This window comes from Pseudophryne corroboree, chromosome 9, assembly GCF_028390025.1.
Source record: "Pseudophryne corroboree isolate aPseCor3 chromosome 9, aPseCor3.hap2, whole genome shotgun sequence".
NCBI classification, from domain to species: Eukaryota; Metazoa; Chordata; class Amphibia; order Anura; family Myobatrachidae; genus Pseudophryne; species Pseudophryne corroboree.
In genome coordinates this window covers 335,832,050-335,859,682 of record NC_086452.1, presented here as the reverse complement: position 1 = coordinate 335,859,682, position 27,633 = coordinate 335,832,050, and the positions used below count along the sequence as shown (strand labels likewise).

Genomic DNA, 27,633 nt, shown 5'->3' with positions numbered 1-27,633 from the left:
TTTGCGCCTAATTATGTGCCCCCCCTCTCTTTTTACCCTCTTCTACCGTGTATCTGCAGGGGAGAGCCTGGGGAGCTTCCTCTCAGCGGAGCTGTGGAGAAAAATGGCGCAGGTGAGTGCTGAGGAAGAAGCCTCGCCCCCTCGACGGCGGGCTTCTGTCCCGCTTAAATATACATTTTCTTGGCGGGGGCTCATACATATATACAGTGCCCAACTGTATATATGTGTACTTTTGCCAAAAGAGGTCCATATGCTGCCCAGGGCGCTCCCCCCTGCGCCCTGCACCCTTACAGTGACCGGAGTATGTGAGGTGTGTAGGAGCAATGGCGCACAGCTGCAGTGCTGTGCGTTACCTCAGTGAAGAACGGAGTCTTCTGCCGCCGATTTCGAAGTCTTCTTGCTTCTCATACTCACCTGGCTTCTGTCTTCCGGCTCTGCGAGGGGGACGGCGGCACGGCTCTGGGATCGGATGACGAGGGTGAGATCCTGTGTACGATCCCTCTGGAGCTAATGGTGTCCAGTAGCCTAAGAAGCAGGACCTAGCTTCAGAGAGTAGGGCTGGCTTCTCTCCCCTCTGTCCCACGATGCAGGGAGTCTGTTGCCAGCAGAGCTCCCTGAAAATAAAAAACCTATACAAAATACTTTCTCACAGCAAGCTCAGGAGAGCTCACTGAACAGCACCCAGCTCGTCCGGGCACAGATTCAAACTGAGGTCTGGAGGAGTGACATAGAGGGAGGAGCCAGAGCACACCAGAATCTAAATTCCTTTCTTAAAGTGCCCATGTCTCCTGCGGAGCCCGTCTATTCCCCATGGTCCTTACGGAGTCCCCAGCATCCACTAGGACGTTAGAGAAACCTTGTTTACTATTTTATATTGTGAATCTATTCATATATAAACTCATTTTTATATTATTGAGCGTCACAGAGTCTAGTTCATTCATGGGAGACAACACAATTCGATATTTATATATATTTTTTAATTGCATTCTCTCAGCGCAGTGATTTTTTTTTTTTTTATCTATCTATCTATCTATCTATCTATCTATCGTTTCTATACAGCTTAGCAAACTGTTCATTTTGCAGCTAGAGAAGTATTTAAGTTCAATTAAAGCGCCAGGTAATAAACAGCCAGTGACCACGGTCGCAGTCTGTTTACACATTTTTTTTTTTTTTATCTACACCTAAAATCAGTCAATAATATATATTGACACCATTAGGCTTATTATAATAATGCTTCTTATTTATATTGGCAGCTTAAAACACAGCCCAAAATAGGCATTAGGCAATAGGGTGGCATTTGAAAATGTTAGACTCAATGGAATAAATACATTACAATTTCATTTAATGAAGAGAAATAAAATTATAAAGCAGTAGCATTGTACCGTAAATAATTTAAAATGGAAATTCTATCATTTAATAGGATGAAGTAAATGTGAATGCTATTCACAAATGTAGTACATAATGTAAAAAGTGCATGGAACAGAGGGGGTCATTCCGAGTTGATCGTAGCTGTGCTAAATTTAGCACAGCTACGATCATGTTCCCTGACATGCGGGGGGACGCCCAGCACAGTGCCGCCCCCCTCCCCCCCTCCCCCTCATAAATACAAAAGCATCACACAGAGGCAATGCCTTTGTATCTGTGGAGTAACTCCCGGCCAGCGCAGCTCCTGCGGCTGGCCGGGAGTTGTGTGTCGCTGCCGCTGGGGCTGCGTGAGACGTCACGCAGCCGCCACGCCCCCCCAACAGTCCGGCCACGCCTGCATTGGCCGGACCGTGCCTACTAAACGTTCAGCCCCCTCCCGCCCAGCGACCGCCTGTCTCAGAGGCGATTGCTGGGCACAGACTACTGCCATGCGCCGGCGCCAAACTGCAGCGAGCGATCGGGTCGGAATGACCCCCAGAGTGTATTATCAATTGGTTTTCAGTACGATATCGTCCAGACGGTGGCCTTCATTCTTGATACACATTTTATTACATTCTGAAGTTTTGCATCACTCAGCGGGCAATTACCGGTATTATTGCTGCAATTTCTTGCCAAAGCTCAATTTCATTTGTACGGCTATGTTAACAAGCAGAATTTTTGTTACTGGGCAGAAACCAATCCTCACCAGCTGCATGAAAGGCTTCTCCACAGCCAATGGGGTCATCTGAAAGCGGAGGTCTACAAACATTGACCAACCACCATGATTTGGAGGAAATCACGCTTTAAGGCAGACTTCCTACACTACAAATTTATGCTCTCATCCTACTTTGCTGCCCTTACCCTCTCTAAACAATCTTACTTCAAAAACCTCATCTCCTCCCAATCCTCAAACCCCTGGCGCCTCTTTGCCACTGTCAACTCGCTCCTCTGCCCACCCCCACCTCAACTCCCCTCTTCACCTTCTGCTCTTGACTTTGCTACCAACTTCACATACAAAATTTACTCCATTCATCAAGACATAACATCCCACCAGAACCTGAGCAACCCCCTTACTCCGTTTCCCAACCATCCGCCCCCACCCCTCCTTCCCTCTTACATCTTTCTTTACTGTATCTGGAGAGGAAGTCATGGTCCTCACCCCCCTCTACCTCCCCACTTGACCCTCCCGCCTTCTCCGCTTCTTCTCTTCTTCTGCCTGTTCCCATCTTGCCCATCTACTCAATCTCTCACTCTCATCAGGCACTGTCCCTTCTGCCTTCAAGCATGCACTTGTCTCCCCTATTCTTAAAAAACCTACCCTTGATCCAACCAATCTCTCCAACTACCGACCCATCTCTCTTCTCCCTTTTGCCTCCAAACTCCTTGAGCATATTGTCTACAACCACATCACTGTCTTTCTTCCCACTCACTGCTTGACCTTTTCCAGCCTGGGGTCCGTCCTCAGCACTCCACTGAAACTGCCCTCACGAAAGTCTGCAATGACTTCCTTGCTGCTAAATCCAAGGGCCACTACTCTCTGCTTATTCTCCTTGAACTCTCTGCTGCTTTTGACACTGTAGACCACCCTCTCCTCCTGCAAATCCTTTACTCACTTGGTTTGCGCGATACTGCTCTCTCCTGGCTGTCCTACCTTTCTGACAGTTCCTTCTGTCTCCTCTCACGACTCCACCTCACCCCCACTTCCTCTACCAGTAGGTGTCCCCCAAGGTTATGTTCGTAGGCCTCTCCTATTCTATCTCTACACATCCTCATTAGGTGAGCTCATTAGCTCTTTTGACTTAAAATATCATCTCTACGCTGACGATACTCAAATCTACCTTTCCTCCCCTGACCTCTCCCCTGCTCTCCTCACTCGTATCTCCAACTGTCTCTCTGCTATCTCCTCCTGGATATCCCAGTGCTTTCTTAAACTTAACATGTCTAAGACTGAGCTGATCATCTTCCCTCCCTCCTGCATAACCTCACCTCCCACAATTTCATTATCCATTGATGGCACAACTATCTCCTCTAGCCCCCAAGTCCGATGTCTTTGGGTAATCCTCGACTCCTCCCTCTTCTTCTTCAAACCACACATTCAGTACCTCTCAAAAACATCTCCAGGATCAGACCCTTTCTCACCCAGGACGCTCATCCACTCACTGGTCATATCCAGATTGGACTACTGCAATCTCCTCCTATCTGCCTCTGAGGATAAATGCCTCTATCCTCAATGATGCTGCTGTCTCATCTTCCTCACCAAATGTACTACATCCACATCCCCTCTCTTGCAGGACCTTCACTGGCTACCATTCCCATTCAGAATCCAATTCAAGCTTCTCACACTCCCCTACAAAGCCCTCACCCACTCTTCTCCCTCTTACAGCTCTGCCCTTATCTCTCTTTACATTCCCACCCGTCCTCTTCGCTCTGCTAATGCACGCCGTCTCTCCTGCCAACTGATTACCTCCTCCCACTCCTACCTACTAGATTTTGCACGTGCTGCTCCCTATCTCTGGAATGCGCTACCTCTCCCCATCCGACTCTCCACAAAACTTCAAAGGGGCTCTCAAGACCCACTTCTTCACCAAACCCAGCCAACTCTCCTCCTAACCCTCTTGTCTATGCTCACTGTCTACCCCTTCTGTGTCACCCCGGTCTGTTAGCTCCTCACCGTTTAGATTGTAAGCTCGCAAGAGCAGAGACTTCTTTCCTCATGTGCCTTTCCTTTTCTTACTTATACAATCTTATATTCCTTACTCCCTTTGATGGCACCTAACCCCGGGTTTTATATACCTGTCCTATAATGTCTTGAACTGTAAGTGCTGTTTTCTTGTTTGCTCATTTGATTATGTACTGTGTAATGGGCGCTGCGGATCTCTTGTGGTGCCATATAAATAAAGGATAATAATAATCATAATAATAATTAATGAACTGAAGACTGCTATACGTTAAAAAATTTACTATATCATATTCAAAATCAACTGAAAATAAACTATATTTCATTCACTTTCAGATTATGTACTAAAATTTTTAGTAGACTTTACCATGCCTTCTTTGTTAACCTTTAAAATCTGGGCGTTTTTTTTTTTTTGCTTCACCCTGTATAACAAACATGCTATAGGAGTATTCAATTGATCTTGAAAAGTTTGTGCAAAAAAACAAAAAAAAACAATGGGACTTTACCGCAATTTATTTCCAGATGATATTATCGTGCTATACAATTAGGTTCCTTTTTTTCCCCTTGCAAAAAACTGACTGATCAATGTGTTTTCACCTGCAAAACAAGTCAGCTATCGGGGACTTTTTTCTACTGCCTACATGCAGGTGACAATAAAACCCTAAAACTGCTGGTTATTGGGACTAATTGAATAAGCCCAAGCGGATCACCTAGCCATGTTAAGTTACCACCCATAGGGGTATATTTACTACAGTGCGGGTTTATAGAAGATGTTGCCGATAGCAACCAGATTCTAGCTATTATCTTCCCGAAGGTGCTACATAAATAAGTAGAATCTGATTAGTTGCTATAGGCAACATCTCCACAGTTTAATAAATACACCCCTTAGATACCAGACACTAAATACTCACCAGAATTTTAGGTCTTCTGCTGTGGTCCACCATATCCAGGAAAGGGTAAGACTCACGCACTGAGTCTACAGTGATAGGATTCGAAAATCCTAAACTAAGAATGTTAATTAAGGAAACCAGCAGCTAACAGAAAGCATGGGACTCAAAATATGTTGCTGCACTGAGCATGTTGTTACATCCACCTCCCCTCTCCTACAAGCCCTTCAATGGCTTCCCTTCCTTTTCAGAATCCAATTCAAACTTCTCACACTCACCTCCCATTTACATCTCTGACCTTATCTCCCTTTACTCTCCCACCCGTCGTCTTAGCTCTGCTAATGCATGCCGACTCTCCTGTCTTCTGATTACTTCCTCCCACTCCTATCTCCAAGATTTTTCACATGTCGCTCCCTTTCTCTGGAATTCTTTACCTCTCCCCTTTTCTATAGAACTTCAAACGGGCTCTTTAGACCCACCTCTTTACCAAACCCAACCGAATCTCATCCTCATCCCCATAATTTTTTAGGGGGCTGCAAGACTGTCAGATTTATCAAGCCTTGCCCCGATAGGATAAGGATACCCCCCCCCCCCTTTCCCCAAACTCTTATTAAAATGCTTATTGTGGTCAATATGCCCCTACACCTATGAAGCCCAAACCACTTAGAATAGTGAAGTTCTATGTTAAATGTAGTTCATCAGTGCTACAGAACCATGACACCACACCACAATAGAAAGGATACTATTTTGCAATGTCTAGAACTGGGCCTTGTCCGGATACCAAAACGCACTTGTCGTGATACTGTTTGAAGATGCGCAGTGGGCTGTGCGACATCATCACTTGGTCCTGTGAGATCTATTGGACAGAAAACCAAACATGCAAGTATTAATATATGTAAAACAAGCTCTTTACATGAACATTCAACTGTTGTATTGCAAGTATTTATTCAGATTTCAGCATTGAAGTCAGTCTCAAATAAAAGAAGGAAAACAGTGAATGAGAATTCTCCTCAAAGGCTAATACACAGGCACTTGTAACAATGGGGCAGATGTATTAACCTGGAGAAGGCATAAGGAAGTGATAAACCAGTGATATGTGCAAGGTGATCAAGGCACCAGCCAATCAGATCCTAACTGTTAATTTACATATTGGATCTGATTGGCTGGTGCGTTTATCACCTTGCACATATCACTAGTTTATCACTTCCTTATGCCTTCTCCAGGTTAATACATCTGCACCAATGTCATCAGGATTAAAACAAACGGGTTATGGACACAGAATGCAATGTTACTATATATCCAAGTATCAGCACTGAAAAATTAATCACAGGGAGAATTTAATGAGCTGCAGGTTCTGTCCAATAAAGTTGATGGTTAAAATAACATGTATGCCATTTTTGATCAAGCATTCTACCACAATCGGTGCAATTCAATTGTAAAAGCCTACTTACTGCACTCACAGCAGGGTAAATCTATGAAAATTAGTTAAAATTTCCTATACATGACACAGTAAATAAAATCTGTAGCTGTGTATCTTGAGATTTCACCATCAGTTAAAATATACTGTAGGCCTTTTTCATAGGTTTTTATAAAAAAACAACATGCTCTTCATTTGGAGTTGAGGAGAATTATCAAGTAGTCCTTTACAAAACGGTGGTTGGTGACATGGCTTGTCACGTACGTAAAAAAACAAAAACTTAGGTGTTAACAAAAATTGTTATTTTAAAAACTTGTACAAAATGTCCACTGGAATGGCCCAGCAAAGTTGTGCGGTAAATCTACATGGTGCAAGCTGGATGGAATGCACGAAAATGGAAAAAACAGGATTTTAATACCTACCGGTAAATCCTTTTCTCCTAGTCTGTAGAGGATGCTGGGGTCCACTTCATGACCATGGGGTATAGACTGTTCCGCAGGAGCCATGGGCACTTTAAGACTTTTCAAAGGGTGTGAACTGGCTCCTCCCTCTATGCCCCTCCTCCAGACTTCAGTTATAGGAACTGTGCCCAGGGAGACGGACATTTAGAGGAAAGGATTCACTGTAATACTAATGGTGAGAATCATACCAGCTCACACCTCAACCATGCCGCACAACATGGCATTCAACATAACACACGCCAACAGGCATGAACCAATTACAGCAACATGCTGAAACTAATACAACACAACTTGTGTAACTCTAATAAACAAAAAACTGCAGGTAAAGTACGCACTGGGTCGGGCGCCCAGCATCCTCTACGGACTAGGAGAAAAGGATTTACCGGTAGGTATTAAAATCCTGTTTTTTCATACGTCCTCGATGATGCTGGGGTCCACTTCATGACCATGGGGTTTATACCATAGCTCCAGTACGGGCGGGAGAGTGCGGATGACCCTGCAGCACCGATTGACCGAACTTGAGGTCCTCATCGGCCAAAGTGTCAAACTTATAAAATTTAGCAAATGTGTTTGACCCTGACCAAGTAGCTGCTCGGCAAAGTTGCAATGCCGAGACCGGACGAGCCCACCTTCCTAGTAGAATGGGCCTTCACCAACGTAGGTAACGGCAATCCAGCCATAGAATGAGCTGCTGAATCGTACCTCTGATCCAGCGCGCAATAGTCTGCTTGGAAGCAGGACACCCAATCTTGTTGGGAGCATACAGGACAAACAGAGCCTCTGTTTTCCATATCCAAGCTGTTCTAGCGACATAAATCTTCAAAGCCCTAACCACATCTAGAGACTGACTCAGTGAACGTGTCAGTAGCCACTGGCACCACAATAGGTTGGTTTATGTGGAAAGACGAAACCACCTTTGGAAGAAAATGTTGGCGAGTTTTCAACTCCACCCTATCTTCATGGAAGATCAGGTAAGGGCTCTTGTGAGACAAGGCCCCCAACTCAGACACCCGCCTTGCGGATGCCAATGCCAAAAGCATCACCACTTTCCAAGTGCGAAACTTCAACTCTATCTCCTGTAGAGGTTCAAACCAATCCGATTGAAGGAACTGCACCACCACATTAAGGTCCCATGGTGCCACTGGAGGCACAAATGGAGGCTGGATGTGCAGAACCCCTTTCACGAAGGTCTGAACTTCAGGAAGAGAGGCCAATTGTTTTTGGAAGAAAACCGATAAGGCAGAAATCTGGACCTTGATTGACCCCAATCTAAGGCCCGCATCCACACCAGCCTGCAGAAAATGGAGAAAACATCCCAACTCAAACTCTTCCGTAGGAGCCTTCTTGGATTCACACCAAGACACATATTTTCTCCAAATACGGTGGTAATGTTTAGACGTCACTCTTTTCCTGGCCTGAATAAGAGTGGGGATTACTTCCTTGGGAATACCCTTCCGGGCTAGGATCCAGCGCTCAACAGCCATGCCGTCAAACGTAACCGCGGTAAGTCTTGCTGTAGCAGGTCCTCGCGAGGAGGAAGAGGCCGAGGATCTTCTATGAGCAACTCCTGAAGTTCTGGGTACCAAGCCCTCCTTGTCCAGTCTGGGGCAATGCAGATTGCTCAAACTCTTGTTCTTCTTATATTGAGAACTTTTGGGATCAGCGGAAGTGGAGGGAAGACATACACCGACCGGAATACCCACTGGGCCACCAGTGCATCCACTGCTATTGCTTGAGGGTCTCTCGACCTGGAACAATATCTCTGAAGCTTCTTGTTGAGACGAGATGCCATCATGTCTACTTAAGGAACACCCCAGAGACTTGTCACCTCTGCGAAGACTTCTTGGTGGAGGCCCCACTCTCCTGGATGGAGATCGTGTCTGCTGAGGAAGTCTGCTTCCCAGTTGTCTACTCCCGGAATGAAAATCGCAGACAGAGCTCTGACATGTCTTTCTGCCCAGAGGAGAATCCTTGACACCTCTGCCATTGCTGCTCTGCTTTTCGTTCCGCCTTGCCTATGTACGCGACTGCTGTTACATTGTCTTACTGGATCTGCACAGGACGATCTTGAAGAAGATGTACGGCTTGTAGAAGGCCGTTGTAAATGGCTCTCAATTCCAGCACGTTTATGTGAAGGCAGGCTTCCTGACTTGATCATCTTCTTTGGAAGCTTTCCCCCTGAGTGACTGCTCCCCAGCCTTGGTGACTTGCATCCGTGGTTACCAGGACCCAGTCCTGAATCCCAAACCTGCGTCCCTCCAGTAGGTGAGAACTGTGTAGCCACCACAGGAGCGAAATCCTGGCTTCTGACGACGGGATTATCTTCCGGTGCATGTGTAGGTGGGATCCGGACCACTTGTCCAACAGGTCCCACTGGAATACTCTGGCATGGAATCTGCCAAACTGTATGGCCTCGTAGGCCACCACCATTTCCCCCAACAACCGAATGCACTGATGGATCGACACACTTGTTGGTCTCAGTATCTGTTTGACCATTCTCTGGATTTCCAGAGCCTTTTCCACTGGAAGAAATACTCTCTGAACTTGTGTCCAGTATCATCCCGAGAAAAGACAATCTTGTCGTCGGTTCCAACTGTGACTTTGGAAAATTTATGATCCAACCGTGTTGTTTGGGTATGGACAGGGAGAGTGATGTTCTGCAGCAACTGCTCCCTGGATCTCGCCTTTATCAGGAGATCGTCCAGATAAGGAATTATACTGACTCCTCTTTGACGAAGGAGGACCATCATCTCCGCCATCACCTTGGTGAATACCCTCGGCGCCGTGGAGAGACCGAAAGGCAACGTCTGGAATTGGTAATGGCAATCCTGAACCGCGAACATCAGATAAGCCTGGTGAGGAGGATAAATGGGAACATGCAGGTAAGCATCCTTTATGTCTACTGATACCATGAAGTCCCTCTCTTCCAGACTGGAAATCACTGCTCTCAGTGATTCCATTTTGAACTTGAACCTTTGCAAGTAGAGATTCAGATTTTGTAGGTTTAAAATTGGTCTGACCGAGCCGTCCGGCTTCGGAACTACAAAGAGGCTTGAATAAAAACCCTCTCCTTGTTGTGATAAGGGTACCAGGACTATGACCTGATCCTGACATAAATTTTTAAATTTGCCGTTGTTACTGCCTCTCTTTCTGGAAGAGAAGCTGGCAATGTCGATTTGAAAAATCGGCATGGGGGGACGTCTTGAAACTCCAGTTTGTACCCTTGGGATACTATCTGTAAAACCCATGGGTCCAGGCCAGATTGAAACCAACCTTGACTGAACAGTTTCAGACGTGCCCCCACCCGAGCGGCCTCCCGCAAGGGAGCCCCAGCGTCATGCTGCAGATTTGGCAGAAGTAAGGGTTGACTTCTGTTCCTGGGATCCTGGAGACGTTGCAGACTTCTTTCCTTTCCCCCTTCCCCTACCTGCAAAGAAGGGGAAACCTTTGGCCTTTTTGTATTTGTTGGGCCGAAAGGACTGCATGTGAGAGTGATGTGTCCTTTTTGCCGGTGCAGGCGCATAAGGCAAAAATGTCGACTTACCTGCGGTAGCCGCCGAGACGAATGCATCCAGCCCATCACCAAATAAGGCCTCACCTTTATATGGGAGAGCCTCCATATTCTTTTTGGAATCTGAATCCGCGTTCCACTGGCGAATCCACAATGCCCGCCGAGCCGATACTGCCATGGTAGCGGCTGTTGAACCCAAGAGTCCAATATCCTTCATCGCTTCTAGCATGTATGCGACAGCGTCTTTGATATTACCTAACTTTAGGAGAATCTCATCTTTATCAATCGTGTCAATTTCTGATGACAAGTTGTCTGACCATTTTTCAATAGCACGACTCACCCATGCGCAAGCAATTGTGGGCCTAAGCAGCGTACCATTGGCAACATAAATGGATTTTAATGTAGTCTCCATTTTGCGGTCTACCGGCTCCTTTAGGGAAGCCGTCCCAAGTGCAGGGAGAATCACCTTCTTTGTCAATCTAGACAAGGCACTGTCTAACACCAGGGGTGACTCCCATTTTTTCCTGTCCTCTAAAGGAAAAGGATAAGCCATCTGAATCCTTTCGGGAATACGAAATTTCTTTTCAGGATTCACCCACACCCCTTCAAAAAGAGTATTTAGCTCGTGGGAAAGAGGGAAATTAACCTTCGATTTCTTTTCTTTATAGAAAATAAGATTTTACTTACCGGTAAATCTATTTCTCGTAGTCCATAGAGGATGCTGGGGACTCCGTAAGGACCATGGGGAGAGACGGGCTCCGCAGGAAACATGGGCACTTTAAGAAAGAATTTAGTTCCTGGTGTGCACTGGCTCCTCCCTCTCTGCCCCTCCTCCAGACCTCAGTTAGAGAACTGTGCCCAGAGGAGATGGACAGTACGAGGAAAGGAGTTTTGTTAATCCAAGGGCAAGATTCATACCAGCCACACAAATCACACCGTATAACTTGTGATAACAATCCAGTAAACAGTATGACAATAACATAGCATCAGTTCACGCCCGATGCAACAATAACTTAACCCTTATTGAAGCAATAACTATATACAAGTATTGCAGAAGAAGTCCGCACTTGGGACGGGCGCCCAGCATCCTCTACGGACTACGAGAAATAGATTTACCGGTAAGTAAAATCTTATTTTCTCTAACGTCCTAGAGGATGCTGGGGACTCCGTAAGGACCATGGGGATTATACCAAAGCTCCCAAACGGGCGGGAGAGTGCGGATGACTCTGCAGCACCGATTGAGCAAACATGAGGTCCTCCTCAGCCAGGGTATCAAACTTATAGAATTTTGCAAAGGTGTTTGTACCCGACCAAGTAGCAGCTCGACACAGCTGTAGTGCCGAGACCCCTCGGGCAGCCGCCCAAGAAGAGCCCACTTTCCTAGTGGAATGGGCCTTGACCGATTTTGGTAACGGCAAACCAGCCATAGAATGCGCTTGCTGAATCGTGTTACAGATCCAGCGAGCAAGAGTCTGCTTTGAAGCAGGGCCGCCAAGCTTGTTGGCTGCATACAGAACAAACAGTGCTTCTGTTTTTCGGACTCTAGCCGTCATGGCCACATAAATCTTCAAAGCCCTGACCACATCAAGGGACTCGGAATCCTCCAAGTCCCGTGTAGCCACAGGCACCACAATAGGTTGGTTCATATGAAAGGATGAAACCACTTTTGGCAGGAACTGAGGACGTGTCCGCAATTCCGCTCTATCCATATGGAAAACCAGATAGGGGCTTTTATGTGATAAAGCCGCTAATTCAGACACTCGCCTAGCCGAAGCTAGGGCTAATAACATGACCACCTTCCAAGTGAGATATTTCAACTCCACCGTTTTCAGTGGTTCAAACCAGTGTGACTTTAGGAAGTCCAAAACCACATTAAGGTCCCAAGGCGCCACCGGAGGCACAAACGGAGGCTGAATATGCAGTACTCCCTTAACAAAAGTCTGAACTCCTGGGAGAGAAGCCAATTCTTTTTGAAAGAAAATGGATAGGGCCGAAATCTGGACCTTAATGGAGCCTAATTTAAGGCCCAAACCCACTCCAGTTTGTAGGAAGTGAAGGAAACGGCCCAGATGGAATTCTTTTGTAGGAGCATTCCTGGCCTCACACCAAGAACATATCTTCGTCATATACGGTGATAATGTTTTGCTGTTACTTCCTTCCTAGCCTTTATCAGCGTAGGGATAACCTCAACCGGAATACCTTTTTCCGCTAGGATCCGGCGTTCAACCGCCATGCTGTCAAACGCAGCCGCGGTAAGTCTTGGAACAGACAGAGTCCCTGTTGCAACAGGTCCTGCCTTAGAGGAAGAGGCCACGGATCTTCCGTGAGCATTTCCTGCAGATCTGGATACCAGGTCCGTCGTGGCCAATCTGGAACAACGAGAATTGTTCTCACTTCTTTTCTTCTTACTATTCTCAACACCTTGGGTATGAGAGGAAGAGGAGGAAATACATAGACGGACCGGAACACCCACGGTGTCACGAGGGCGTCTACCGCTACTGCCTGAGGGTCTCTGGACCTGGTGCAATACCTCTGTAGCTTTTTGTTGAGGCGGGACGCCATCATGTCTATCTGTGGCAGTTCCCACCGACTCACAATCTGTGCGAAGACTTCTGGATGAAATCCCCACTCTCCCGGGTGTAGGTCATGTCTGCTGAGGAAGTCTGCTTCCCAGTTGTCCACTCCCGGAATGAACACTGCTGACAGTGCGCTTACATGATTCTCCGCCCAGCGAAGAATCCTGGTAGCTTCCGCCATTGCCGCTCTGCTCCTTGTGCCGCCTTGGCGGTTTACATGAGCCACTGCGGTGATGTCTGACTGGATCAGAACTGGTTGGTCGCGAAGTAAGGCCTACGCTTGACGTAGGGCGTTGTATATGGCCCTTAGTTCCAGGATGTTGATGTGCAGACAAGTCTCTTGACTTGACCAAAGACCCTGGAAATTTCTTCCCTGTGTGACTGCTCCCCAACCTCGGAGGCTTGCGTCCGTGGTCACCAGGATCCAATCCTGAATGCCGAATCTGCGGCCCTCGAGAAGGTGAGCACTCTGCAGCCACCACAGGAGCGACACCCTGGCCCTGGGGGACAGGGTGATCAACCGATGCATCTGTAGATGTGATCCGGACCACTTGTCCAACAGATCCCATTGGAAAGTCCTCGCATGGAACCTGCCAAAGAGAATGGCCTCGTATGAGGCCACCATCTTTTCCAGGACTCGAGTGCAATGATGCACGGACACCTGTCTTGATTTCAAAAGGTTCCTGACCAGAGTCATACGTTCCTGGGCTTTTTCTATCGGAAGATAAACCCTTTTCTGGGTCGTGTCCAGAATCATGCCCAAGAAAGGCAGACGAGTCGTAGGAACCAACTGCGACTTTGGGATATTGAGAATCCAGCCGTGTTGTTGTAACACTTTCAGTGAAAGAGATACGCTGTTCAGCAACTGCTCTCTTGATCTCGCTTTTATGAGGAGATCGTCCAAGTACGGGATAATTGTGACACCCTGCTTGCGCAGGAGCACCATCATTTCCGCCATTACCTTGGTGAAAATCCTCGGAGCCGTTGAGAGACCAAACGGCAACGTCTGAAATTGGTAATGACAGTCCTGTACCGCAAATCTTAGGTACGCCTGATGAGGTGGGTAAATGGGGACATGAAGGTACGCATCCTTTATGTCCAATGACACCATAAAATCCCCCCCTTCCAGGCTGGCGATGACCGCTCTTAGCGATTCCATCTTGAACTTGAACCTCTTCAAGTATAGGTTCAGAGATTTTAAATTCAATATGGGTCTGACCGAACCGTCCGGTTTCGGAACCACAAACATGGTCGAATAATAACCCCTTCCCTGTTGAAGGAGGGGAACCTCGACCACCACCTGCTGAAGATACAATTTTTGTATTGCATTTAACACTATCCCCCTCTCTAGGGGGGAAGATGGTAGAGCCGATTTGAAAAACCAGCGAGGAGGCACCTCTTCGAATTCCAGCTTGTAACCCTGAGACACAATTTCTATTGCCCAGGGATCCACCTGGGAGTGAACCCACATGTGGCTGAAATTCCGAAGACGCGCCCCCACTGGCCCCGACTCCGCCAGTGGAGCCCCAGCGTCATGCGGTGGATTTTGCAGAGGCCGGGGAGGACTTCTGTTCCTGGGAACTAGCTGTATTGTGCAGCTTCTTTCCTCTGCCCCTCCCTCTGGCAAGAAAGGACGCACCTCGGACTTTGTTTCTTTGTGAACGAAAGGACTGCATTTGATAATGCGGTGCTCTCTTAGGCTGTGAGGGAACATAAGGCAAAAAATTTGACTTTCCAGCCGTAGCTGTGGAGACCAGGTCCGAAAGACCTTCACCGAACAATTCCTCACCCCTGTAAGGTAAAACCTCCATATGTCGTTTAGAGTCGGCATCACCTGTCCATTGCCGAGTCTACAGGACCCTTCTGGCAGAAATCGACATAGCATTTATTCTAGAACCCAGCAGACTAATGTCTCTTTGAGCATCTCGTATATAAAGGACAGCGTCTTTAATATGCCCCAGGGTCAATAAAACAGTATCCCTATCTAGGGTATCAAACACCTCTGATAAGGTATCAGTCCATGCCGCTACTGCACTACAGACCCAGGCCGACGCGATTGCCGGTCTGAGCAAGGTACCTGAATGTGTATAAATGGACTTCAGGGTACCCTCCTGTTTGCGATCAGCAGCATCCTTGAGGGTAGCCGTATCCTGGGACGGCAGGGCTACCTTTTTGGATAAGCGTGTTAAAGCTTTGTCCACCCTAGGGGAGGATTCCCATCGTAACCTGCCCGTAGGTGGGAAAGGAGACGCCATAAGAATCAGTTTGGAAATCTGCAGTTTTTTATCTGGAGATTCCCAAGCTTTTTCACATAACTCATTCAGTTCGTGTGAGGGGGGAAGTTACCTCAGGTTTCTGTCCCTTATACATATAAACCATTGTGTCAGGGACAGGGGTTTCCTCTGTGATGTGCAAAACTTCCTTAATTGCTATAATCATATATCGGAGTGATTTAGCAAACTTTGGCTGTAACTTTGCATCATCGTAATCTGTGTCAACAATTTGGGATAGTGGGCGCTTATGAGACCCCGACGGTCCCTGCGACATAGGATCAGGCACGGGTTGAGACCCTGCCTGTCCCAATGCATCAGCCTTGTCTAATCTTTTATGCAAGGAATTTACATTATCATTTAAAACCTTCCACATATCCATCCAATCAGGTGTCGGCACCGTCGGCGGAGACACCACATTCATTTGCTCCCGCTCCTCTCCCACATAGCCTCCACATCAGACATGTCGACACAAGCGTACCGACACACCACACACACACACAGGGAATGTCCTGTCTGAAGACAGTTCCCCCACGAGGCCCTTTGGAGAGACAGAGAGAGAGTATGCCAGCACACACCCCAGCGCTATATAACCCAGGAATAACACAGTAACTTAATGTTAACCCAGTAGCTGCTGTTTATATACTTTTTTGCGCCTAATTATGTGCACCCCCCCCCGCTCTTTTCAACCCTCTTCTACCGTGTATCAGCAGGGGAGAGCCTGGGGAGCTTCCTCTCAGCGTGCTGTGGAGAAAAAATGGCGCTGGTGAGTGCTGAGGGAGAAGCCCCGCCCCCTCGGCGGCGGGCTTCTGTCCCGCTTAAATTGTATTTCTTTGGCGGGGGCTCCTACATATATACAGTGCCCAGCTGTATATATGTGTTCATTTGCCAGAATGAGGTCCCAAATGCTGCCCAGGGCGCCCCCCCCTGCGCCCTGCACCCTAACCGGAGTATGTGTAGGTGTGTGGAGCAATGGCGCACAGCTGCAGTGCTGTGCATTACCTCCAGTGAAGATCACGAAGTCTTCTGCCGCCTGTGAAGTCTTCTTGCTTCTCATACTCACCCGGCTTCAGTCTTCCGGCTCTGCGAGGGGGACGGCGGCGCGGCTCTGGGACGGACGGCGAGGGTGAGATCCTGCGTACCGATCCCTCTGGAGCTAATGGTGTCCAGTAGCCTAAGAAGCAGGACCTAGCTTCAGAGAGTAGGGCTGCTTCTCTCCCCTCAGTCCCACGATGCAGGGAGTCTGTTGCCAGCAGATCTCCCTGAAAATAAAACTTTCTATCAGCAAACTCAGGAGAGCTCACTGAAAAGCACCCAGCTCCTCTGGGCACAGAATCAAACTGAGGTCTGGAGGAGGGGCAGAGAGGGAGGAGCCAGTGCACACCAGGAACTAAATTCTTTCTTAAAGTGCCCATGTCTCCTGCGGAGCCAGTCTCTCCCCATGGTCCTTACGGAGTCCCCAGCATCCTCTAGGACGTTAGAGAAATAGGCCTTCTCCTGAGGTACAGGAGGGGCTTCTGTAACTTCCAAAACTTCCCTTATAGCCACAATCATATATTGTATGTTTTTCGCACATTTATGATCTATTTCCCTGGAGTCACTATCGTTGACACAGGAATCAGAGTCCGTGTCAGTGTCAGTATTTACAATTTTTGCAAATGGTCTCTTATGTGACCCAGAGGGGTCGCCTGCGGATGGGAGAACAGAAACCTGAAAAATCACATCTTCCACAGATTTTCTCCAGCATTCTGCATGAGATTCAGACTTATCTAATCTCCTATTAATATGATGCACACTATCACGTATTTCTTTCACCCATGCAGGCTCTTGGTGTGCCGGCAGCGCCACCACATTACAACTCTGTGTCCCTAAAACGGCTTCCTCAGGGGAAGAACTCCCTGCCTCAGACATGTCACACTAGTGCACAACACACACCACAGACACTCTGGGACTTATAGGGGACAGGCCCACAGTAAAATCTGTCAGAAGGACAGTTAGGAGCAGCCAGTTCACCACCCCAGCGCCAGAACATAATGTCTGTGAACACAAAATGCCCACTAACACAAGCGCTTTTTATAATGTAAATACACCCTGTAAAGTACCAAATTCACTGTGCCCCCCCTTGTTTTGCACCCTGATACTTGTATACAGTAGTGGAGGAGGACCAGCGTGGTCTCTGCAGTCTGAGGAGAGAGAAAATGGCGCTGAGCAGTGTGCTGGCTGACTGAGGAGGAAGCTCCGCCCCCGCAATGGCACGTTTCTCCTCAGAGATTTTTCACATAATATTTATACTGGCGGGGGTAGGGCTATGCCTGGGCATCTTATGCCCCCTTTTAGCCAGTTTATAAGGCTTTATGCTGCCCCCCCCCCCCGCACCCTTCAGTGCCTGTGTTTGTGTGGGGAGCAATGACGCGCTGCGCTCCCGCCAGCCGCGCGGTACCTTTAGCAGTCTCTATCTTAATTGAAGATCCATCTTCTAACACTCACCTGACTTCTGGCTCTGTGACGGGGGTGACGGCGTGCTGTGCGAGTGAGCATCTAGACATGGCTAGCATTCAGTACCCTTCAGGAGCTAATGGTGTCCTGTCAGCCAGAAGCAGAGCCATGAAACTCTTTAGGAAGTTGGTTCCTACTTCTGCCCCCTCAGTCCCACGAGGCAGGGAGACTGTTGCCAGCAGTTCTCCCTGAAAATAAAAAACCTAACATAAGTCTTTTCAGAGAAACTCAGTAGAGCTCCCCTGGAGTGTCCAGTCTGCCTGGGCACATTTCTAAAACTGAAGTCTGGAGGAGGGGCATAGAGGGAGGAGCCAGTTCAAACCCTTTGAAAAGTCTTAAGAGTGCCCATGGCTCCTGCGGAACAGTCTATACCCCATGGTCATGAAGTGGACCCCAGCATCCTCTAGGACGTATGAGAAATAAAATAAAATCACCCTAAACCACGAAAAGTGGCTAACGGGCTATTCGTGGCCATAAGATAATTATGGGGTACAGACACGTTCAATTGATTTTCAGTTGTGTTTAAAGTAAACAAATGTCAAACATATAGGGGAGAAAAGTATGAAAAAATGGCAGGTCATTATTGGCCAGATGATGCTATTTAAGAACCTCTAAATGCATGATTATTCATTGGGAGAGGGGTGTACCAGAGGTTCGGCAACAAGTCCTGACATTTTTTACCTTAAAACAATGATTTTTGCAAACTTTTCACCTGTTTAGGAGTTGCTAACTAAAGTGTAGATTTATAATTCAATAGGAAAAAGTTGGGGATGCAACTTTTTCAAATGCATTAATAAGCAATTTGTGGCTAACTGAAGTCAGCCAGATGTATCACAGCCACATGTGAGCTGACAGCAATATATAAAGTATGAGTCTAAAGCTAGGTACACACTGGGCTAATATTGGCCAGATATGTGATATTGAGCCGATTCAGAATAACATATCAGGCATATCACTCAGTGTGTATGCCCGATATGCGGGTGTCACAGTCCGAGGCAGACATATTTGTCCCAGTGTGTACCTAGCTTATCAATAACAGACAGCCAGATATACAGAAAGATCTATATACTATTATTCCTAAATATCAAGATATTTGACTACATTGGTCTATTATAACACATCCAGATGCCAAAACCCACTACAACAGCATAATAAGAGTAAAACTTTACTACTATGGAGGGTTTATTAAAAATAAGAATTTACTTACCGATAATTCTATTTCTCGGAGTCCGTAGTGGATGCTGGGGTTCCTGAAAGGACCATGGGGAATAGCGGCTCCGCAGGAGACAGGGCACAAAAAGTAAAGCTTTAGGATCAGGTGGTGTGCACTGGCTCCTCCCCCTATGACCCTCCTCCAAGCCTCAGTTAGGATACTGTGCCCGGACGAGCGTACACAATAAGGAAGGATTTATGAATCCCGGGTAAGACTCATACCAGCCACACCAATCACACTGTACAACCTGTGATCTGAACCCAGTTAACAGTATGATAACAGCGGAGCCTCTGAAAGATGGCTCACAACAATAATAACCCGATTTTTGTAACTATGTACAAGTATTGCAGATAATCCGCACTTGGGATGGGCGCCCAGCATCCACTACGGACTCCGAGAAATAGAATTATCGGTAAGTAAATTCTTATTTTCTCTATCGTCCTAGTGGATGCTGGGGTTCCTGAAAGGACCATGGGGATTATACCAAAGCTCCCAAACGGGCGGGAGAGTGCGGATGACTCTGCAGCACCGAATGAGAGAACTCCAGGTCCTCCTTAGCCAGGTTATCAAATTTGTAGGATTTTACAAACGTGTTTGCCCCTGACTAAATAGCCGCTCGGCAAAGTTGTAAAGCCGAGACCCCTCGGGCAGCCGCCCAAGATGAGCCCACCTTCCTTGTGGAATGGGCATTTACATATTTTGGCTGTGGCAGGCCTGCCACAGAATGTGCAAGCTGAATTGTATTACACATCCAACTAGCAAAAGTCTGCTTAGAAGCAAGAGCACCCAGTTTGTTGGGTACATACAGGATAACAGCAAGTCAGTTTTCCTGACTCCAGCCGTCCTGGAACCTATATTTTCAGGGCCCTGACCACATCTAGCAACTTGGAGTCCTCCAAGTCCCTAGTAGGCGCAAGACACCACAATAAGCTGGTTCAGGTGAAACACTGACACCACCTTAGGGAGAGAACTGGGGACGAGTCCGCAGCTCTGCCCTGTCCGAATGGACAAACAGATATGGGCTTTTTTGAGAAAAAAACCACCAATTTGACACTCGCCTGGTCCAGGCCAGGTCCAAGAGCATGTTCACTTTTCATGTGAGATGCTTCAAATCCACAGATTTGACTGGTTTTAAACCAATGTGTTTTGAGGAATCCCAGAACTACGTTGAGATCCCACAGTGCCACTGGAGGCACAAAAGGGGGTTGTATATGCAATACTCCCTTGACAAACTTCTGGACTTCAGGAACTGAAGCCAGTTCTTTCTGGAAGAAAAATCGACAGGGCCGAAATTTGAACCTTAATGGACCCCAATTTGAGGCCCATAGACACTCCTGTTTGCAGGAAATGCAGGAATCGACCGAGTTGAAATTTCTTCGTGGGGCCTTCCTGGCCTCACACCACGCAACATATTTTCGCCACATGTGGTGATAATGTTGTGCGGTCACCTCCTTTCTGGCTTTGACCAGGGTAGGAATGACCTCTTCCTGAATGCCTTTTCCCTTAGGATCCGGCGTTCCACCGCCATGCCGTCAAACGCAGCTGCGGTAAGTCTTGGAACAGACATGGTACTTGCTGAAACAAGTCCCTTCTTAGCGGCAGAGGCCATAAGTCCTCTGTGAGCATCTCTTGAAGTTCCGGGTACCAAGTCCTTCTTGGCCAATCCGGAGCCATGAGTATAGTTCTTACTCCTCTACGTCTTATAATTCTCAGTACCTTAGGTATGAAAAGCAGAGGATGGAACACATACACCGACTGGTACACCCACGGTGTTACCAGAACGTCCACAGCTATTGCCTGAGGGTCTCTTAACCTGGCGCAATACCTGTCCCGTTTTTTGTTCAGACGGGACGCCATCATGTCCACCTTTGGTAATTCCCAACGGTTTACAATCATGTGGAAAACTTCCCCATGAAGTTCCCACTCTGCCGGGTGGAGGTCGTGCCTACTGAGGAAGTCTGCTTCCCAGTTTCCATTCCCGGAATGAAACACTGCTGACAGTGCTATCACATGATTTTCCGCCAAGCGAAAAGTCCTTGCAGTTTTTGCCACTGCCCTCCTGCTTCTTGTGCCGCCCTGTCTATTTACGTGGGCGACTGCCGTGATGTTTTATCCCACTGGATCAATACCGGCTGACCTTGAAGCAGAGGTTGATGCATCTGAAGATGCGATCCGGACCATTTGTCCAGCAGATCCCACTGAAAAGTTCTTGCATGAAATCTGCCGACTGGAATTGCTTCGAAGGAAGTCACCATTTTTTTACCATGGCCCTTGTGCAATGATGCACTGATTTTAGGAGGTTCCTGACTAGCTCGGATAACTCCCTGGCTTTCTCTTCCGGGAGAAACACCTTTTTCTGGACTGTGTCCAGAATCATCCCTAAGCACAGGAGACTTGTTGTCGGGATCAGCTGCGATTTTGGAATATTTAGAATCCACCCCTGCCGTTGTAACAGTATCCGAGATAGTGCTACTCCGACCTCCAACTGTTCCCTGGACTTTGCCCTTATCAGGAGATCGTCCAAGTAAGGGATAATTAAGACGCCTTTTCTTCGAAGAAGAACCATCATTTCGGCCATTACCTTGGTAAAGACCCGGGGTGCCGTGGACAATCCAAACGGCAGCGTCTGAAACTGATAGTGACAGTTCTGTACCACGAACCTGAGGTACCCTTAGTGATAAGGGCAAATTTGGGACATGGAGGTAAGCATCCCTGATGTCTCGGGACACCATATAGTCCCCTTCTTCCCGGTTCGTTATCACTGCTCTGAGTGACTCCATCTTGATTTGAACCTTTGTAAGTGTTCAAATTTTTTTAGATTTAGAATAGGTCTCACCTAGCCTTCTGGCTTCAGTACCACAATATAGTGTGGAATAATACCCCTTTTCTTGTTGTAGGAGGGGTAATTTAATTATCACCTGCTGGGAATACAGCTCGTGAATTGTTTCCCATACTGCCTCCTTGTCGGAGGGAGACCTTGGTAAAGCAGACTTCAGGAGCCTGCGCAGGGGAAACGTCTCGACATTCCAATCTGTACCCCTGGGATACTACTTGTAGGATCCAGGGGTCCTGTACGGTCTCAGCGTCATGCTGAGAGCTTGTCAGAAGCGGTGGAACGCTTCTGTTCCTGGGAATGGGCTGCCTGCTGCAGTCTTCTTCCCTTTCCTCTATCCCTGGGCAGATATGACTCTTATAGGGACGAAAGGACTGAAGCTGAAAAGACGGTGTCTTTTTCTGCAGAGATGTGACTTAGGGTAAAAACTGTGGATTTTCCAGCAGTTGCCGTGGCCACCAGGTCCGATGGACCGACCCCAAATAACTCCTCTTCCTTTATACGGCAATACACCTTTGTGCCGTTTGGAATCTGCATCACCTGACCACTGTCGTGTCCATAAACATCTTCTGGCAGATATGGACATCGCACTTACTCTTGATGCCAGAGTGCAAATATCCCTCTGTGCATCTCGCATATATAGAAATGCATCCTTTAAATGCTCTATAGTCAATAAAATATTGTCCCTGTCAAGGGTATCAATATTTTTAGTCAGGGAATCCGACCAAGCCACCCCAGCTCTGCACATCCAGGCTGAGGCGATCGCTGGTCGCAGTATAACACCAGTATGTGTGTATATACTTTTTATGATATTTTCCAGCCTCCTGTCAGCTGGCTCCTTGAGGACGGCCCTATCTATAGACGGTACCGCCACTTGTTCTGATAAGCGTGTGAGCGCCTTATCCACCCTAAGGGGTGTTTCCCAACGCGCCCTAACTTCTGGCGGGAAAGGGTATACCGCCCATATTTTCTATCGGGGGGAACCCACGCATCATCACACACTTCATTTAATTTATCTGATTCAGGAAAAACTACGGTAGTTTTTTCACATCCCACATAATACCCTCTTTTGTGGTACTTGTAGTATCAGAAATATGTAACACCTCCTTCATTGCCCTTAACGTGTGGCCCTAATAAGGAATACGTTTGTTTATTCACCGTCGACACTGGATTCAGTGTCCCTGTCTGTGTCTGTGTCGACCGACTAAAGTAAACGGGCGTTTTAAAACCCCTGACGGTGTTTTTGAGACGTCTGGACCGGTACTAATTGTTTGTCGGCCGTCTCATGTCGTCAACCGACCTTGCCGCGTGTTGACATTATCACGTAATTCCCTAAATAAGCCATCCATTCCGGTGTCGACTCCCTAGAGAGTGACATCACCATTACAGGCAATTGCTCCGCCTCCTCACCAACATCGTCCTCATACATGTCGACACACACGTACCGACACACAGCACACACACAGGGAATGCTCTGATAGAGGACAGGACCTACTAACCCTTTGGAGAGACAGAGGGAGAGTTTGCCAGCACACACCAAAAACGCTATAATTATATAGGGACAACATTATATAAGTGTTTTCCCTTATAGCATCTTTTTTATATATTTTTAACGCCAAATTAGTGCCCCCCCCTCTCTGTTTTAACCCTGTTTCTGTAGTGCAGTGCAGGGGAGAGCCTGGGAGCCTTCCCTCCAGCCTTTCTGTGAGGGAAAATGGCGCTGTGTGCTGAGGAGATAGGCCCCGCCCCTTTTTCGGCGGCCTCGTCTCCCGCTCTTAACGGATTCTGGCAGGGGTTAAATATCTCCATATAGCCCCCGGAGGCTATATGTGAGGTATTTTTAGCCAAAAATAGGTTTTCATTGCCTCCCAGGGCGCCCCCCTCCCAGCGCCCTGCACCCTCAGTGACTGCCGTGTGAAGTGTGCTGAGAGGAAATGGCGCACAGCTGCAGTGCTGTGCGCTACCTTAAGAAGACTGAGGAGTCTTCATGCCACCGATTCTGGACCTTCTTCTTGTTTCAGCATCTGCAAGGGGGCCGGCGGCGAGGCTCCGGTGACCATCCAGGCTGTACCTGTGATCGTCCCTCTGGAGCTAATGTCCAGTAGCCAAAGAAGCCAATCCATCCTGCACGCAGGTGAGTTCACTTCTTCTCCCCTAAGTCCCTCGTTGCAGTGATCCTGTTGCCAGCAGGACTCACTGTAAAATAAAAAACCTAAGCTAAACTTTTCTAAGCAGCTCTTTAGGAGAGCCACCTAGATTGCACCCTTCTCGGCCGGGCACAAAAATCTAACTGAGGCTTGGAGGAGGGTCATAGGGGGAGGAGCCAGTGCACACCACCTGATCCTAAAGCTTTACTTTTTGTGCCCTGTCTCCTGCGGAGCCGCTATTCCCCATGGTCCTTTCAGGAACCCCAGCATCCACTAGGACGATAGAGAAAAAAGGATGTGCCTCATTTCGAACACTGTATACATTACTATTTTAAAAAAAAAGAAAAATATTTTTTATAAATTGTAAACTATATATGGTAATGTGTTTTTTGGACCTTGTGCTTCTTGGTAATAAATATTTTACCAGAGCAAATGTTTGAAGATTTTAATTGTTGTGTATCCAGTGCAATGCAGGTGCCATTAGTTATTGTTCTTGTTGCATCCAAATGCACCGAAGGTTAACACACGCACCCACGAGCAAAAGACTCATACCAGCCACACCAATCACACCGTATAACTTGTGATAACCTCACCCAGTTAACAGTATGAACAAACAACATAGCATCAACCAAAGGATGCCAATATAACATAACCCTTTATTAAGCAATAACTATATACACATATTGCAGAAAGTCCGCACTGGGGACGGGCGCCCAGCATCCACTACGGACTACAAGAAAAAGATTTACCGGTGAGTAAAATCTTATTTTCTCTAACGTCCTAGTGGATGCTGGGGACTCCGTAAGGACCATGGGGATTATACCAAAGCCTCCAAACGGGCGGGAGAGTGCGGATGACTCTGCAGCACCGAATGGGCAAACACAAGGTCCTCCTCAGCCAGGGTATCAAACTTGTAGAATTTTGCAAAAGTGTTTGAACCCGACCAAGTAGCAGCTCGGCAAAGCTGTAATGCCGAGACCCCTCGGGCAGCCGCCCAAGAAGAGCCCACCTTCCTTGTGGAGTGGGCTTTCACTGATTTTGGATGCGGCAATCCTGCCGCAGAATGAGCCTGCTGAATAGTGTTACAGATCCAGCGCGCAATAGTTTGCTTTGAAGCAGGAGCACCCAGCTTGTTGGATGCATACAGGATAAACAGCGAGTCAGTCTTCCTGACTCCAGCCGTTCTGTTAACATAAGTCTTCAAAGCCCGGACCATGTCCAGCAACTTGGAATCCTCCAAGTCACGAGTAGCCGCAGGTACCACAATAGGTTGGTTCAAATGAAACGAAGACACAACCTTTGGTAGAAATTGCGGACGAGTCCGCAATTCTGCCCTGTCCATATGAAATACCAGATAGGGGCTTTTACATGACATAGCCGCCAATTCTGACACACGCCTAGCCGACGCTAAGGCCAATAGCACGACCACTTTCCATGTGAGATACTTTAGCTCCACGGTCTTAAGTGGCTCAAACCAGTGGGATTTCAGGAACCCCAAGACCACATTAAGATCCCAAGGTGCTACTGGTGGCACAAAAGGGGGCTGAATATGCAGCACTCCCTTAACAAACGTCTGAACCTCAGGCAGTGAAGCCAGTTCCTTTTTAAAGAAAATGGATAGGGCCGAATCTGGACCTTTATGGTCCCTAATTTTAGGCCCATAGTCACTCCTGACTGTAGGAAGTGCAGGAAACGACCCAGCTGGAATTTCTCTGTAGGGACCTTCCTGGCCTCACACCAAGCAACATATTTTCGCCATATACGGTGATAATGTTTTGCAGTCACGTCTTTCCTAGCCTTTATCAGCGTAGGAATAACTTAATCAGGAATGCCCTTTTCCGCTAGGATCCGGCGTTCAACCGCCATGCCGTCAAACGCAGCCGCGGTAAGTCTTGGAACAGACAGGGCCCTTGTTGTAACAGGTCCTGTCTGAGAGGCAGAGGCCATGGGTCCTCTGTGAGCATTTCTTGCAGTTCCGGGTACCAAGTCCTTCTTGGCCAATCCGGATCAATGAATATTGTTCTCACTCCTCTTTCTTACAATTCTCAGCACCTTGGGTATGAGAGGAAGAGGAGGAAACACATAGACCGACTGGAACACCCATGGTGTTACTAGTGCGTCCACAGCTATCGCCTGAGGGTCCCTTGACCTGGCGCAATACCTGTTTAGCTTTTTGTTGAGGCGTGACGCCATCATGTCCACCTGTGGGAGTTCCCATCGATTTGCAATCAGCGTGAAGACTTCTTGATGAAGTCCCCACTCTCCCGGGTGGAGGTCGTGTCTGCTGAGGAAGTCTGCTTCCCAGTTGTCGACCCCCGGAATGAACACTGCTGACAGTGCCTGCACGTGATTCTCCGCCCAACGAAGAATCCTGGTGGCTTCTGCCATTGCCACCCTGCTTCTTGTGCCGCCCTGTCGGTTGACATGGGCCACTGCAGTGATGTTGTCTGACTGAATCAGCACTGGTTGGTCTCGAAGCAGAGGCTCCGCTTGGCTTAGGGCGTTGTATATGGCCCTTAGTTCTAGGATATTTATGTGCAGACAAGTCTCCTGACTTGACCACAGCCCTTGGAAGTTTCTTCCCTGAGTGACTGCCCCCCAACCTCGGAGGCTTGCATCCGTGGCCACCAGGACCCAGTCCTGTATGCCGAACCTGCGGCCCTCGAGTAGGTGAGCCCTCTGCAGCCACCACAGAAGAGACACCCTGGCCCTGGGGGCCAGGGTGATCAGCCGATGCATCTGAAGATGCGATCCGGACCACTTGTCCAACAGATCCCACTGAAAAATCCTGGCATGGAACCTGCCGAAGGGAATGGCTTCGTATGACGCCACCATCTTTCCCAGGACTCGCGTGCAGTGATGCACCGACACCTGTTTTGGCTTCAGGAGGTCCCTGACCAGAGTCACGAGCTCCTGAGCCTTCTCCTCCGGGAGAAATACCTTCTTCTGGCCTGTATCCAGAATCATGCCCAGGAAGGGCAGACGCTTCGTAGGGATCAGCTGCGACTTTGGAATATTCAGAATCCAGCCGTGCTGCCGCAACACTTCCTGAGAGTGTGCTATGCTGATCAGTAATTGCTCCCTGGACCTCGCCTTTATGAGGAGATCGTCCAAGTATGGGATAATTGTAACTCCTTGCTTCCGAAGGAGTACCATTATCTCCGCCATCACCTTGGTAAATATTCTCGTTGACGTGGACAGGCCAACGGCAGCGTCTGGAATTGGTAATGACAGTCCTGTACCACAAACCTGAGGTACTCTTGATGAGGCGGATAAATGGGGACATGCAAGTAAGCATCCTTGATGTCCAGAGACACCATGAAATCCCCCTCTTCCAGACTTGCAATGACCGCTCTGAGCGATTCCATTTTGAACTTGAATTTCCTCAGATAAATATTCAGGGATTTTAAATTCAAGATGGGCCTGACCGAACCGTCCGGTTTCGGTATTACAAACATAGTGGAATAGTAACCCCTTCCCTGTTGAAGGAGGGGAACCTTTACTACCACCTGCTGGAGGTATAGCTTGTGAATTGCCGCCAGCACTACCTCCCTTTCCATGAGGAAGCTGGCAAGGCCGATTTTAGGTAACGGTGAGGGGGCGTCACCTCGAACTCCAGCTTGTATCCCTGAGACATAATTTGTATAGCCCAAGGATCCACCTGTGAGCGAACCCACTGGTGGCTGAAATTTCGGAGACGCGCCCCCACCGCTCCTGGCTCCGCCTGTGGAGCCCCAGCGT

General features: G+C 47.9%; 1 protein-coding gene across 1 annotated transcript in view; it reads right to left on the bottom strand.

Moving 5' to 3' along the window:
* LOC134958170 (haloacid dehalogenase-like hydrolase domain-containing 5) overlaps positions 1-27,633 on the bottom strand; it is a 143,570-nt gene that overhangs the window by 16,842 nt on the left and 99,095 nt on the right. The window contains exons 3-4 of the mRNA XM_063940586.1: positions 5,712-5,824; positions 4,993-5,086 (exon numbers count right to left, since the gene is read on the bottom strand). Of these exons, the coding sequence (XP_063796656.1) occupies positions 4,993-5,086; positions 5,712-5,824 (207 nt within the window). The remainder of the gene's footprint in view (positions 1-4,992; positions 5,087-5,711; positions 5,825-27,633) is intronic.